The sequence below is a fragment of the Eschrichtius robustus genome, chromosome 11 (genome assembly GCF_028021215.1).
Source record: "Eschrichtius robustus isolate mEscRob2 chromosome 11, mEscRob2.pri, whole genome shotgun sequence".
Lineage (NCBI taxonomy): Eukaryota > Metazoa > Chordata > Mammalia > Artiodactyla > Eschrichtiidae > Eschrichtius > Eschrichtius robustus.
Genome location: NC_090834.1, coordinates 14,284,906 through 14,300,249, shown reverse-complemented (window position 1 = coordinate 14,300,249; position 15,344 = coordinate 14,284,906). Strand labels below are relative to the sequence as shown.

Here is a 15,344-nt window from a genome sequence, read left to right as displayed (position 1 = left end):
GACTGAATGTAAAAGTAAAAAGTGTACATAGTTGTAAAAAAAAAAGGAGTTTTTAAACATGTTTATTTTCTATGCACTTTTTTTTATTTAAGTGATAGTTTAATTAATAAACATGTCAAGTTTATTGCTGCACATGGTTGAACTTTCTTTTGGCTTTGGCTGAGGTGGACGAATGGGAGGGGCGTGGCCCGTGACCTGATTACAGAGTCCCTTCCACAGTCCTTTCTTTTAAGGTGGAATCATGAAATCATTCCCCACCGCCTTCCTTCAGGCCCCACTCTACACTGTCTCTCTTAACCATATTTTCTTCCCTTATTCATCAGTGATGTATGTTCAGGACCTAATAAACTCTGGATATGAGGAAGAGGTCAAGAGGACAGAGGAATAGTTCCTTTACTTGGTACATATATCCCCCTTCTTCATCCACGGGTGGTCAAGCGTTGGCTTCTAATGAGTTCCTCCCAATCTATGAATATAATAAAATGAAAGCATTTCAGGGAGAGCCTGGGCAGTACCCTCTCTTTGCTCCACTCCACCTTAAAGCTGAAATGCGATTTACTTACTCTGTTTCTCCCTAGGACTGGGGTGGGGGTAGGGAGGCAGTTGAGAAATATTTGTAAATATATTCTGCCAAGCCAGGGTCACTATCCCCAGGCTAAAGGGGGCTGAGTTTACACTGCACCCAAGGAATGGTCAACACTCCTCCTCATGGGGGCTGGTCCTCAAACGGACCTCCTCCCTCTGGATCAGCTGGCTGGAGGCTCGGCCCTCACCCCTTTTTCCTCCCTCTCACGGTGAGTCACCTTTTCGGATTTTGGAGTTGAGCACCATGGGGACTCCAAATGATCAGGCAGTGTTGCAGGCCATCTTCAACCCCGACACTCCGTTTGGAGACATTGTTGGGTTGGACCTGGGAGAGGAAGCAGAGAAGGAAGGAGGAGATGAAGGTCAGTATTCGACCTTGGAGTATAGCTCTCCACATTGGCTGGTCTGCTGCCTCGCTGGGGTGGCAGAGGTAGGTGGTCTTACGAGGGCCCTTGTTCCACGACCCTTGGATGATGATTGCTGACCCTCTGCACTGACGGGGGCTTGGCAGGAGTCACTGTGGCCAGAGGAGAAAGCCAGGTTTGTCCTCCACCACCCCCCTCTGAACTTACCTCCCCACTCAGTTCACCCCATGGTCCAAGCTTAACTGTGCTGGTGGGGAGGGGCCATGTGATACGCTCACGTCTTTGTCAGAGTATATCACCCTCCACAGCAGGGAAGAAAGAAACAGGGCAGGGGGTGGCTCAGCTAAACAGCTCCAACCTAAGCAAGTATTCAGTGTCACACACCTTACAAGCCAAGCCCTGAGCTAATTCTTCCAGAGCAAGTGCGCTCACTGGCTTTTCCACCAGCCCCTAAGGGGGCCTGCTGTCCGCGTCAGGGGTTTTTGATGCCCTTTGTTTCTAAAGGGGTGAAACCTAAGCCTTAATGCAACTTCAGGCTGAAAAGCTGAGAGAAACACTGGAAATGGTTTTCATGACCCGGGTATGTCATGGCGGCCTTCCTGTTGGAAGCAGTGGAGTAGAACAAAACAGAGACAGACTGAAGAGCCAGAAAGACCTGGGTTCAAATCCAAGCTGTGCAGCTTATGGGCGGTGTGACCTTGAGCAAATCATTTAGCTACAGGCTAAGGAGTTTGGGTTTCATTCTCTTGGCAGTGGGGAGCCAACCAAGGCGCCTTTCCCAGGTCCCTTTGGAACTTTAAGCAGGGCTAGCTCTCTGCCTTGCTGACCTCCGTTCCCCCTGCCCCAAACACTGCATCTGACTCCTGCTGTGACCTACAGCCCTGCCCAGTCAGCCCTGGCTCGTGTCCCAGGTTTCCAAAGCCCCAGGTGGCTTTTGCTTCCTGCTCCCAACTGCACACCTGTCCACTCCTGGCTCCCTCCCTGGCACAGATGGAGTTTTCCCTCGAGCACAGCTGGAGCAGTCCAAGGCCCTGGAGCTGCAAGGGGTGATGGCAGCAGAGGCTGGCGACCTCAGCACGGCCCTGGAGAGGTTTGGCCAAGCCATCAACCTGCTGCCTGAGAAGGCCTCAGCTTACAGCAACCGAGCCCAGGCCCGGCTACTCCAGGGAGACATGGCAGGTGAGGGGAGAGTCCCTGGAGCCTGTGCAGAGGGGCCGGGGAGGGCACAGACCAGAGACGGTGTGTCTGTGGGGCTTGGGCACGGGGCGTGGGAAGTCACTAAGCCCCTCTGGAACCTATGTCTCTACCCATAAGAGACATATCATGGGCTCGGCTAACCTCTTGGGGATATTGTGAGAGTCAGGGGGACTGCATTCCATTTACATATTTATAAAAATTTAATGAGAGCCTACTATTCTAGCAGTGGGCTAGGTGCTGAGGATTATAGTGCTTATAGCAATTACTATGTGCCAGGCACTCAGCACTTCACATGTGAGTTGTAGTCATTCATATAATCCTCATAACAACCCTAAAAGGTACGTGCTACTGTTATCTCCATTTTGCAGATGAAGAAACTGAAGCATGGAGGTTAAGTAGCTTCCTACTCACGCAGCTGAGAAGCGGCAGAGCTGGGATCTGGTCCAGGTGGCAGGGCTCCAGAGCCTGTGCTCCTAATCCCCACATGATACTGCTTCTCAAGAAGCTCACAGCCTAGAGGGTAGAAGAGACACATAAATATAATAGCAGCATAACAAGCTGAGAGGGTTCAGCATGGGATCTGTTCCTGAGGAGTGAGTTTTGAAGGATGAGTAGGCGTTAGCTGGATGGAGGGCAGGGAGTGGGAGAAGGCACGGCCTGTAGAGGTCCTGAAGTCATGGACAGGTACAGGGAATCTGGCTGGAAAAGGGCGTGCTGGAAGAATGGAGCCTCTCCAGAGCCTGGAGAGGTAAACAGGGGCCAGAGAGTGAACAACTGCGAACATTAGGCCGAGATCGGACTTTGTCTTGAAAACACTGGAAATCACTAACGGGCTTCAACTAAAGGGTAAACCACAGAAGCCTAGTAGGGAACTACTAGACTATCGAGACCCGTGGTGGTAGAGGTGTTCCTGGGGCCAGGAATGCCAGGCTGGGGAGTTTGGACTCCATTCTGGGAACATTGGGGGACTCTGAGGGCCTTTCCCAGGCTTGTCTGCCACCTGGCTTTGGCAGAGCAGGGCCATAAAGGCCGCTGGGACAGCCTGCAGACCAAAACCCCAGAGAGCATCAGAGGGGATTCTGCCTGGAGAAGGCCTTCAATTCCTCCTGACCAGCTCCTCTGAGGGAAACCAAGGAATGCTGTGATTAGAAAGCTTCTCAACCGACCAGTCAGGATGGGGAGCAGAGCCTCTGCTGGGTTCCGGGGACCAAAACACACAGCGAGAGGACAGGGAAGACCAGCCTTGCTGTAGGATGCTGCTGGCGCTCCCCCAGCGCCCTGCCCTGGCAGGCGCTGTAGACTAGAGAACTTGAGTGAATTGAAGCAGAGCGCAGAAGAAATGCAGCTCGGTACCCTACCGTGGATACCAGCTGGCTGCCTGAGGTTGAGTTCACAGCTCTGATGCCTAATAAGCCAAGTATTTATGAGGATGATAAAAACAAAAATGCTGCAGGTCAGCTCTGGCTCCAAGACCTCTTTCAAAGAAAATTAGACACAAAATAATGAAGACCATGGAAATAAAGAATGAGAAGAGACAGTCAGTAGAGAACACAGGTGAGAGAAGCGGTTTTAAGGCATCAATGGAAAAGAGGAGTGAAATGTCTTCAAAAGTTAGAGAGGGACTTCCATGGGGGTCCAGTGGTTAAGAATCTGCGCTTTCACTGCAGGGTCACGGGTTCAATCCCTGGTCAGCGAATTAAGATTCCGCATGCCCCACGGTGCGGCAAAAAAAAGAAAGAGAGGAAAAAAAGGACTTTATTGTATAAGACATGGTTGTCAGGTAATTCTAATGTTTTTGGACTCTGGGATTCGGAGTCAGTCACCTGGCACATGGTAGATGGTTAATAAAGTATGCGTGCCTGGCAACAGGGCCAGATTCATAACATAGTGACCCTCCGTCCGTGTTTTGATGTATCAGATGGTAGAAAATAACACGGACAAGGCGAGACCTGGACTTCAGTCCCAGCTCTGCCACTAACTGGCTGTGCAGCCCAGGCCGAGTCTTGCCAACTCTTCCAGAGTTCATCTGCGTAAAGGGAATAACAATACCGATCTCTAGAGTCAAGTGCAGGCGGGATGTAAACGGCCGAGCCCCAGAGCCTCCACTCGGGGCCGGATCGCTTGCTGGCCGCGGCCCTGACCCCCGCCCGTCCGTCGGTTCCGCAGGCGCCCTGGAGGACCTGGAGCGCGCGCTGGCGCTGAGCGGCGGCCGGGGTCGCGCCGCCCGCCAGGCCTTCGTGCAGCGCGGGCTCGTGGCGCGACTGCAGGGCCGGGACGACGACGCCCGCGGGGACTTCGAGCGGGCGGCGCGGCTGGGCAGCCCGTTCGCTCGGCGCCAGCTGGTGCTGCTCAACCCGTACGCGGCGCTGTGCAACCGCATGCTGGCCGACGTGATGGGGCAGCTGCGCGGGTCCCGCGACCGGCGCTGAGCCGCCGGCGGGCAGGCGTGGGGGGAAGGGGGACTCCCGCAACCAATAAACCTGCCGGCTCTCCCAGCCACCGCCTGTGTCTGCGTCCTCCGCCGTCCCCGCAGGGAAGGGCGCTCAAGTATCCCCGGCGCGCGAGGCCGTCAGCGAGGCCCGGGACGTGGTCCCGGAGCCGCCGCCCTGGGGGAGGGGGTCCTTCGGGCCGAGGTCGGGCATCGATTGGCCCTGCCTGGCGCAGCCCGGGCCCCTGCGGACGACTGCGGTGCTCATCAGACCTGAGCAGTCGCTCCGGCTGCTCTCGGGGAGTGAGCCAGGTGAGCTGCACCGGAAGGCGGGGCGGGGCGGGGCGAGGCGGGGGCGGGCGTGCTTCGCGACCCCCGCCTCCTGGATCCCCTCCTCTTCGGCCCAAATCCGGAGGAGGGGAGAAGGGGCGTAGGTGGGTGAGGGAAGCGGGCGGGAGAGAGCAGGGGTCGGGAGAAGGACGGTCCCTTTGGGGGAGGGGCACGTGTACCCGAGTGTTTACGCGCGCGCGCGTGTGTTTCTGGGCCTGGTGCGGGCTGCAAGGTTGCAGGTTATTTCTGTGTACCTGCGAGCGTGTGCCTGTTTGTCCCGTGGAGTCAGCGCTCAGTTCTGTGCCCGCAAGGTGTACAGGTACGTGCTGGCTGGGTTTGGACCTTTGGGCTCGACCATTTGCGTCCTTGCCTTCACCACTGTGGATCGTTCTACATTTGTGTTTCCGTGCATGGTTTATTTTTGTTTCTGGAGAGTAAATTCCTGGAGCAGTTATTAAGCTTGTCTGCTCTCACCTGGCTAACATCGAGGCCTGCCCCCTTCTCTCGGCAGCCTGGGGCCCAGGCCGGGGCCACCATGGCGCTGCCTCCAGGGCCAGCTCCCCTCCCGCACACACTTCTGCTCCTGCCGGCCCTTCTGAGCTCAGGTACACCCCTGTTCAGCCCTTGGCCATGCATTTGTGCGGTCAAGTCCCCCTCTCTCCCCTCCTTGCCTGCATCTTCAGTTTGGGTACCCACTCCAGGCACCAGAGTTGGGTTTCCTTCATCCACCTCCCCAAGGTCCAGCCGTCCCTGGTTAGAGAACCCAGGTGCTCTGTCTCTTGGCCTGCTGCCCCTCCGTAACTGGACCTCATCCCGGTCACAGAACAGTACTAAGCCTCCACCAGCCCTCCCCAGAATCCCCTGTGTTCCAGGTTGGGGGGAGTTGGCGCCACAAATTGATGGTCATACCTGGGCAGAGCGGGCACTTCGAGAGAATGAACGCCACGCCTTCACCTGCTGGGTGGCAGGGGGGCCTGGCACCCCCCGATTGGCCTGGTACCTGGATGGACAGCTGCAGAAGGCCAGCACCTCAAGACTGCTGAGCATGGGCGGGGAGGCCTTCTCTGGAGGCACCAGCACTTTCACTGTCACTGCCCAGCGGGCCCAGCATGAGCTCAACTGCTCCCTGCAGGACCCAGACAGTGGCCTGTCAGCCAACGCCTCCGTCCTCCTCAATGTGCAATGTGAGTGCCCCTCAGGTGGACAGAGACAGAGGTTCTCTGCCCAGGGACCCCCAGCAGTCACCAGGCAGGTGGTCTGGTAGGACATTTAAAAAACACTTAAGCACTCTGCAAATATTAACTCACTTTATCCTCACAGTAATCCTATGAGGTAATTACTATTGTTGTCCCCATTTTACAAATGACAAAACTGAGGCAGAGAGGTTAAGCAATCTGCCCAGGGTCATACAGCTGGTAAGTAGCAGAGCCAGGATTCAAATCTTGACATTTTGGTTCTAGTGTTTATACTCTTAATCTTCATTTGTACAAAATGCTGCCTCTCTGGCAGACCCAGCCATCCTGTTTCCCAGTGCCCCCTAAGGAGAGGTCCAGACCCCTGGCTCCCTTCTGGGTTTGGGAAGAAATGGAAGGCGTGCAAGGGGCTGTGGTGGGAACATACTGGTCTCTGCTTTGCACCAGTTAAGCCAGAGATTGCCCAGGTTGGGGCCAAGTACCAGGAAGCTCAAGGCCCGGGCCTCCTGGTCGTCCTTTTTGCCCTGGTGCGTGCGAACCCGCCTGCCAACGTGACCTGGATCGACCAGGATGGGCCGGTGACTGTCAACGCCTCTGACTTCCTGGTGCTGGATGCCCAGAACTACCCCTGGCTCACCAAACACACCGTGCAGCTGCAGCTCCGCAGCCTGCCACACAACCTCTCCGTGGTGGCCACCAACGACGTGGGTGTCACCAGCGCCTCGCTTCCGGCCCCAGGTGAGCATTGCCAGCCACGGGCCCAGCAAAGCCTCGGATGGGTGTGGGATCATGGTGCAGAAACAGGAAGGCTTGTTGCCTTTTGGGCGAGTCTGGTGAAAGCTGTCCCTGGCCACCTGGGGCAAGGAGGCCAGAGTAGTGACCTGTGGCATCTCAGAGTTGGTGGGCCCTGCCCGCTTGGAACCTAAACAGAGAATGACCTGCAGGGCTCCTGGCCACCCGGGTGGAAGTGCCACTGCTGGGCATCGTTGTGGCTGGAGGGCTTGCCTTGGGCACCCTGGTGGGGTTCAGCACCTTGGTGGCCTGCCTGGTCTGCAGGAAAGCGAAGAAGACCAAAGGTAGGGCCAAAGCAGGGCGGGGGCAGAGGGTGGCTGGGGAAGGGGAGACGAGGTCAGGGGGTGGGCAGCAAGGCCATGGGCAGCGAGTGGAGCTGGGCAGAACGTCTCTGACAAGTGGTAGGACAGGTCTTCCTGGGCATGGCCATGATTTAGACCACATGCATCCCAGGTAGCAGGGCCAGGCACTGGGAAGCCAGTCTGGGCATCTGAGAGACCCCTTGCCTGAGGGTTCTGGGCCTGAAGAGGGCAGGGGGCAGAGCCCAGAGCAGGTGGGCACACGGAGACAGCGCTGTGGTTTCTTTCTCCTCAGGCCCCTCCCGGCGCCCATCCCTGATCTCTAGGTAACTCTCCCTGGGGCTGGGTGGATGGGCCAAATGGAGAGGCAGCATGGGGACGGGGGGATCCTGGGCTTTCTGGTAGTTTGGGAACGGGCCGCAAGCAGGAGTCTGTGCCCGCTGGTGCCAGGGCCCATCCAAGCCTTTTTCTGCCCTGTAGTGACTCCAACAACCTGAAACTCAACAACGTGCGCCTGCCGCGGGAGAACATGTCCCTCCCGTCCCACCTGCAGCTCAACGACCTCACTCCGCACTCCAGAGGTACATCGAGGACCCTCTGTTGGCCCCAGCTTTATCTGTGGAGGTGCTTCTGAGAAAAAGAGAGACCCTGGGCCTTAGGAGGGTCTAGACCCCGTCGGGCACACACCTCACCCCGGGCACCATCCCCTTTGTCACCCAACAGGGAAAGCAGCGGACCAGCAGATGACTCAGGACAACAGCCAGCCGGAGCTTCTGGATCCGGAGCCCGGCGGCCTCCTCACCAGCCGAGGTATGGGAAAGGGGCCTGCTGCCCTGCTGCCCTGCTCCCCGGCCCTTTTGCTTGTGCCAAAGGCCTCTGAATCCCCAAGGGGCAGAGAGTGGTCTCCCAACTTCCAAGGAATGAGGGTGACTGAGTCTCCTGGGATCTCTGACCCGCAGGTTTCATCCATCTCCCAATGCTGGGCTACATTTATCGGGTGTCCAGTGTGAGCAGTGATGAGATCTGGCTCTGAGCTGAGGCTAAGACAGAGGGTGCCTTCTTGGCCCCTGGGCACCCTCCCGGTCCTCCTCCAAGGCACCCTCTGCCTGGCCACATTGCCAACGGGAAGAGGCCATGCCACTGCCACTTTTGCTTGTCCTCTGGGTCACTGGTATCCTTGGCAAGGCTGCCAGCTGGACCTAAGCCCTTGTTCCAACTCTGGTTGAGGGCCTGCATGATGGCCTGTGCCCAGGCGGATGGGGCTCTCTGTCCAGGTGTGCCTGGAGGTCATCCAGCATCTAAGCGTGGCGTGGCCCTGTCGGCTTGGGGCAGCTCTGTGCCCCACGCCGGTGCTCCTCAGCACCATGTACAGCAGGCATGGGGCATGCCTGGTTGGGAGGGCCCTGCACGTCCTGGATCTCCTTCCCATGTTATGCAGCTTTGTTCCCTCAGGGAAAATTTAGGACCCTGCTAGCTGTAGAGAACCAACCTGCCCTTTGCACAGGAACTCACCTCTGGCCCAGTAGTGCTGGCCAAGCACAAACCAGTACCCTCTGCTGCATACCTCTCTGCCCCAGCCCCCTCTTGGGCATCATAGGTTATACATTGGACCTTCTCCACTTCTTCGCTTGGCACTAGACTTCCCCACTGGCCTGGGCCCTGGTGGTGCCAGTGCCTGGTGTTAGCACAAGAAAGGGGAAGAATGGGAGGTGAGAAGCCTGGTGCGTCCAGGCCTGCATGTAGCTATGCCTTGTTTTCTTACAGTGTTAGCACTTTAAGCACATCTTCCTGGGAGGGGGTGAGCAAGGGCCCCAGGGCCCTGTCTGGGGCTTCCCCAAGTCTGGCCTTTTCATGATTCACTGTGAGTGCCCTGAGCCCTCGGGGTTGACGGGTTCCCGCTCAAAGTATCTACCCCGCTATGGGACCCCAGCCCTGGACCCCATCAGCAGGACCCTGACTGCCCCATCAGCAGGAAGCTGTTCTTCCTGTCCCATCCTCTGTTCTTTAGGGGATGGCCATAGTGGCACATAACTTGACAGTGCTGGAAACCTTAGGGGGACATGGAAAAAGGAGGGAGATCACATATCCCAAAACGACCCAAGAACACTTTTGAAAAGCAACGTGGAAAAGATTGCAAATTAACAGAGTGCAAAGTGTATTTTTCCCTTCTTGATATCTTGTTTTGTAATTTTTCTCACGTTACTGCCGAGGACAGTGCTGAGCACGTGGTAGATTCTCAATAAACTTGACCGAGTGAATGCTGCATGTCTGTTTCATTCCCTCAAATATGTTGTTTTTTTTTTTAACTGAAGTAGATTTACAAAGGTGTGTTAGTTTCAGGTGTACAGCAACGTGATTCACACACACACACATATATTCTTTTTCAGATTCTTTTCCATTATAGGTTATTACAAAATATTGACTATAGTTCCCTGTGCTATACAGCAGGTCCTTGTTGTTTATCTGTTTTATATATAGCAGTGTTATAGTCTACTCTTAAGTCTTTTAAATCTGGAAAAATTAAAAGACACAAAAAGAATTTATAGTGCATTGAGATAAAAATTTTTTAACACCATGTGGTCTGTTCTAACTGAAAGAGTTACTACTTACCTCTATACAGCAGTGTGTATCTTTTTTATTTATTTATTTATTTATTTATTTATGGCTGTGTTGGGTCTTCGTTTCTGTACGAGGGCTTTCTCTAGTTGTGGCAAGCGGGGGCCACTCTTCATCGCGGTGCGCGGGCCTCTCGCTATCGCGGGCTCTCTTGTTGCGGAGCATAGGCTCCAAACGCGCAGGCTCAGTAATTGTGGCTCACGGGCCTAGTCACTCTGCGGCATGTGGGATCTTCCCAGACCAGGGATCGAACCCGTGTCCCCTGCATTAGCAGGCAGGTTCTCAACCACTGCGCCACCAGGGAAGCCCAGCAGTGTGTATCTTTTAATCCTCAACTCCTAATTCTTTTTTATGGATGAGAAATACTCCATTGTGTGAGAGAGAGAGAGAGAGTGTGTGTGTGTGTGTGTGTGTATCACATCCTCTTTATCCATTCATCTGTTGATGGACACTTAGGTTACTTTCAAGTCTTGGCTATTGTAAATTGTGCTGCTATAAACACTGGGGTGCATGTAACTTTTACAATTAGAGTTTTCGTCTTTTCCGGATATGTGCCCAGGAGTGGGACTGCTGGATCATATGGTAGCTCTCTTTTAAGTTTTTTGAGGAACCTCCATACTGTTCTCCATAGTGGCTGCACCAATTTACGTTCCTACCAACAGTCTAGGAGGGTTCCTTTTTCTCCATACCCTCTCCAGCATGCTGAAGTGTTTAAGGGTAAAGTGCACTGATGTCTGCAACTTACTTGAAATGTATCAAAAGATAAGATAGACTGACGAATGGATAGAGAGGTATGGACGTGTGATAAAGCAAATATAGCAAAATGTTAATTGTAGGATTTAGTTGGTGAGTATTTAGAACTCACTGTACAATTCTTCCAAAATTCTTTTATTTAACAGTTTTCATAATAAAATATCAGGGGGGGGGATACCTGATCTAGTTACTTCTCTGATATTTCTGAAATCTTTTTGATCTAAGGATCATGGAATTTTCAAGCATTACTGATACCCTTAACATGACAGTTCAATCTTTCCTGGGAAAGAAGACCAATTTTTATTTTTATTTTTTATTTTTGGCTGCACTGCACAGCTTGCGGGATCTTAGTTCCCCAACCAGGGATTGAACCCGGGCCCTCGGCAGTGAAAGCGTGGAGGCCTAACCACTGGACCGCCAGGGAATTCCCCAATTTTTATTATACTTCACTCACCTAATCTTTAATCTTTACCCTCCAATAATAGTTACCTTGAGCTGGAATGTACAGCAGTCCAACATTCTGGGCAAGCACACACAGCTCAGGCTGCATTTTCCCACCTGGACTATGTTTTACTGAATTCCTCCAGACACGATAGACTATTTAATCAAGACTTGTAAAAGTTAATGTTCAAGTTTGTGCATTGCTGGTGGGAATGTACATGGTGCAGCCACTATGGAAGCTAGTATGGCAGTTCCTCAAAAAGTTAAATATAGAATTACCCTATGATCCAGCAATTCCACTTCTAGGTTTATTCCCCAAAGAACTGAAAGCAGGGACTCTTAACAGTTATTTGTACACCAGTATTAATAGCAGTGTTATTTGCAGCAGCCAAAAGGTGGAAATGCAAATGTCCATTAACAGATGAATGGATAAAGGAAATGTGGTATATACACATGATGGAATATTATTCAGCTTTTTAAAAAGGAAGGCCATTCTGACACATGCTGCAACATGGATGAACCTTGAAAACATTACGCTACGTGCAGTAAACCAGATACAAAAGGACAAATTGTGTATGATTCAACTTATGTGGTACCTGGACTAGGCAAATTCATAGAGACAGAAAATAGAAGTTACTGGGGACTGAGGGAGGGAAAGGAAGGAATCGTTGTTTAATGGGTCCAGAGTTTCAATTGGGGATGATGAAAAAGTTCAGAAGCTGGACAGTGGTGATGGTTGCCCAACAATATGAATGTACTTAATGCCCCTGGATTGTACACTTTAAAATAGTTAAAATGGTAAATTGCATGTTTTGTGGATTTTACTTTGATTTTTAAAAAAATTTTGATTACTGATTCAATCTTCTTACTAATTGTAGGTCTTACAAATTTTCTTTTTCAGTATTGGTAAGTTTCGTGTTTCTAGGAATTTGTCCATTTCATCTAGGCTATCCAGTTTGTTGGCATGCAACTGTTCATAGTACCCTCTGCTCCTTTTCTCTTCTGTAGAATTGGTAGTAATGTCCCCACTGGCTGGAGTTATTTGAGTCTCTCTTAGACAATTGGCTAAAGGCCTTTCAATTCTGTTAATCTTTTTGAAGAACCAACTTTTGGTTTTGTTGATTTTCTCTATTGTTTTTCTATTCTCTATTTCATTTATCTCTGCTCTAATCTTTATTATTTGCTTCCTTCTGCTAGCTCTTTTTTTTGGCTACGCCGTGTGGCAAGTAGGATCTTAGTTCCCTGATCAGGGATCGAACCCACGCCCCCTGCATTGGAAGTGCGGAGTCTTAAGCACTGGACTGCCAGGGAAGTCCCCCTTCTGCTGGCTTTGAGTTTAGTTTGTTCTTCTTTTTCTAGTTCCTTAGGTTGTAAAGTCAGATTGCTTATTTGAGATCTTCCTTCTTTTTTAATGTAAGCAATTACAGCTATAAATTGCCTCTGAGCACTGCTTTTGCTGTATCCCATAAGTTTTGGAATGCTGTGTTTTTGTTTTCATTTCTCTCTAAGTATTTTCTAATTTCCCTTGTGATTTCTTCTTTGCCCCATTGGTTAAGAGAGTATTGTTTAATTTACACAAAATTTTTCAGTTCTCCTTATAGTTTTCTAACTTCATTCCATTGTGGTCTGAGAAAATACTTTGTTATTTACCTTTATTTTTTATTTATTTATTTTAAAATAAATGTATGTATGTATTTATTTTTGGCTGCATTGGGTCTTCGTTGCTGCGCGTGGGCTTTCTCTAGTTGCGGCGAGCGGGGTCTACTCTTCGTTGTGGTGTGCAGGCTTCTCATTGCGGTGGCTTCTCTTGTTGCGGAGCATGGGCTCTAGGCACGCGGGCTTCAGTAGTTGTGGCACATGGGCTCAGTAGTTGTGGCTCACAGGCTATAGAGCTCAGGCTCAGTAGTTGTGGTGCACGGGCTTTGTTGCTCTGTGGCATGTGGGCTCTTCCTGGCCCAGGGCTTGAACCCAGGTTTCCTGCATTGGCAGGCGGATTCTTAACCACTGCGGCACCAGGGAAGTCCCACACATTTTTCATTTTCACCAAGAATTTTATTGAACAATGTAGTCACTAACCGAATGAACTTTTTGGCCAGCCCAATATTTCATGGATATGGAATCTTCTCATCTCTCTTTGACAGTGGTTCTCAAATTTGTCTACATATTGAAATAATCTGAGGAACTTAAATATGGATTCTTGTATCCTACCTCCAGAGATTGTGATTTTATTAGTCTGGTGTGTTGTCTGGGAGAGGAAACTTATCTTTAAAATATCTCCAGTTGGGACTTCCCTGGTGGTCCATTGGCTAAGACTCCGCACTCCCAATTCCGGGGGCCTGGGTTCAATCCCTGGTCAGGGAACTAGATCCCACATGCTGCAACTAAGAGTTCGCATGCCGCAACTAAGAGTTCGCATGCCGCAACTAAAGATCCCACGTGCTGCAACTAAGACCCGGTGCAGCTAAATAAATAAATAAATAAATAAATAAATAAATAAATAAAATCAATCTATCTATCTCCAGTTGATTCTAACATGCAACCAAACTTGAGAACTACTGCTCTATGAATATTATAGGTAAACAAATTTTTTTCATATCTTGCCTGCTTTGCTTCTCTGATATCCTTTGTTCTGTTTTTGTCTGTCTTTTTCTGGCTTTCTTCAAATGCCTGGTGACTGTACATTCATATTTAAGAATGAGAGTTGCAAGCATGCCTGCGCACACATACACACACACACGCACAAGAATGAGATACCCGCAAGCTGAATGGAAGTTGACGGTAGGTAGGGGGCACCAAGTAAGTCTGTATGCTTGAAGACCCCCTGTCAATATCTTTAGGTCTTTTCTCTTTGGCTGATCAGTTTCCCAAGGGAGGACTCTTCAGATATTGTGCTTTGGAGGGATAAGCTGGAAGAGGGCTGAGGGTCTCATTGCTCATTCCTCTATTTTGTCCTCTTATTTTAAATATGGCCCCTTATTCCTGTCCTCAGAACTGCTTGGTGTTCTCATGTCCAGAGGCTCCTTGGTTTAAAGGGGACCATCTTCTGTCAGGGTAAGGAGGTGGGCAGGACAGATGGGGAAGGTTCTGGGGATCCCATCTTTCTACAGACCTTCAGCCAATCCTCCTGTCTGCAGCCCCTCCCTGCACACATGCCATCAGAAATATCTGACACTTTCGATTCCTGATCCTTTCCAGGACTCTGCAGTGTCAAATGGCTTACTTCTTATTGGTTTCTCTGTCCCTCTCCTCTACTGGAAATCAAGTATCCACTAAATCTGTTACCACTTGTCCATCTTTCAAAATTGTATTGGTCTCTGGTCTACAGTCATTTTCTTTTCCTATTATCTGTCCTTGCTGGTTTATACCTTGAAAAAAAAATTCCTATACTGTCATTTTAGGAAGGTTAAAGGAGGGAATGCAAATGTAAATACTTGTGTTCAATTTTTGTTTATTTAGAAATGTTGAGAGCCTGGGATAGCAGAGGGGAGGGACACTTCAAGCCAGGAAAATAGACTGCATAAAGGTTTAGTTAGAAGAGGGAACTCATGAATCATGTGTAGAGCATGGCAAGCAGGCTGGCTTTGCGGTTTTCGCTGGGGAATTAGAAAAATGAGAATCTCAGGGCTGGGAGAGAACACCCAAATGGAAAGTCTAAAAGGCCAAGTGAAAAATTTATACTTAGTAACATAATTATTAGATCTTACATTTTGTGGCATTTAATCATCTTTTCACATATTTTCACCCATAGGACAAGCCTAAGAGTTAAAGTTAGTGTTTATTATAACTGTTTCATAGCTAGAGTAACTGAGGCATAGAAGTTAACTTATTTTTCTAGGGCCACAGATCAAGTAGCCAAAAGAGAGTAACCTCAGATTGTGGAGGAGGAGGAGCCCACGATGGAAACAGTGTCCGAAGGTGCTCACTGGAGAGCTCAGTGGATGTGCTTGGGTAGGGAGACAGTCTAACATAACAGGCCTGCGCATCAGCCAGTAACTTAGGCAGGAAGTACAGCTGATCCTCATTATTTGCAGATTCTGTATTTGTGAATTCACTTACTAAAATTTATCTGTAATCCTAAAATCGATACTTGCAGTGTTTTTACAATCGTTTGCAAACACGCTTAGAGCAGTGAAAAACGTGAGTCGCCTGACACGTACCTTCCCAGCTGAGGCTGAACAAGGCAACGTCCTGCCTCCTGGTTTCGGCTCTCACACTCTAAATGAGTGCCCTATCCAAGGTCTACCTAATGCCTCATTTTTTGCTTGTTGGTGGTGGCTTCAGTGTTTAAAATGGCCCCCCCGGGACTTCCCTGATGGTCCAGTGGCTAAGACTCCATGCTCCCGAT

The 15,344-nt window shown here is 50.6% G+C and overlaps 2 protein-coding genes and 1 long non-coding RNA gene across 12 annotated transcripts in view; 2 read left to right on the top strand and 1 right to left on the bottom strand.

Moving 5' to 3' along the window:
- Positions 1–61: 61 nt before the first annotated feature.
- On the bottom strand, positions 62–4,750 carry LOC137771969 (uncharacterized). 2 transcript variants are annotated; one of them, XR_011075446.1, is made up of 4 exons: positions 4,632–4,750; positions 2,559–2,660; positions 804–910; positions 62–466 (listed from the first exon to the last, which is right to left on the bottom strand). It is a non-coding gene; the product is annotated as an uncharacterized lncRNA (long non-coding RNA). The 2 variants fall into 2 exon arrangements; XR_011075445.1 differs by having other exon boundaries at positions 4,628–4,702.
- TTC36 (tetratricopeptide repeat domain 36) lies at positions 779–4,646 on the top strand. The gene is made up of 3 exons (XM_068555788.1): positions 779–947; positions 1,941–2,129; positions 4,314–4,646. The coding sequence occupies exons 1-3, from the start codon at positions 830–832 to the stop codon at positions 4,574–4,576; spliced, it is 570 nt and encodes a 189-aa protein (XP_068411889.1). The 5' UTR covers positions 779–829; the 3' UTR covers positions 4,577–4,646.
- Positions 4,751–4,861: 111 nt separating the features above from the next.
- TMEM25 (transmembrane protein 25) overlaps positions 4,862–15,344 on the top strand; it is a 21,074-nt gene continuing 10,591 nt past the window's right edge. The window contains exons 1-10 of one of the 9 annotated variants that reach the window (XM_068556738.1): positions 4,862–4,887; positions 5,138–5,224; positions 5,417–5,510; positions 5,778–6,089; positions 6,546–6,836; positions 7,043–7,174; positions 7,485–7,515; positions 7,670–7,770; positions 7,913–7,999; positions 8,149–9,447. In XM_068556738.1, the coding sequence (XP_068412839.1) occupies positions 5,441–5,510; positions 5,778–6,089; positions 6,546–6,836; positions 7,043–7,174; positions 7,485–7,515; positions 7,670–7,770; positions 7,913–7,999; positions 8,149–8,222 (1,098 nt within the window). In that variant the 5' untranslated portion in view covers positions 4,862–4,887; positions 5,138–5,224; positions 5,417–5,440 and the 3' untranslated portion in view covers positions 8,223–9,447. Of the gene's footprint in view, positions 4,888–5,058; positions 6,090–6,545; positions 6,837–7,042; positions 7,175–7,484; positions 7,516–7,669; positions 7,814–7,912; positions 8,000–8,148; positions 9,448–15,344 lie in introns of those variants that run through there. The other 8 variants (XM_068556737.1, XM_068556739.1, XM_068556731.1 and 5 more) reach the window with 8 other exon arrangements.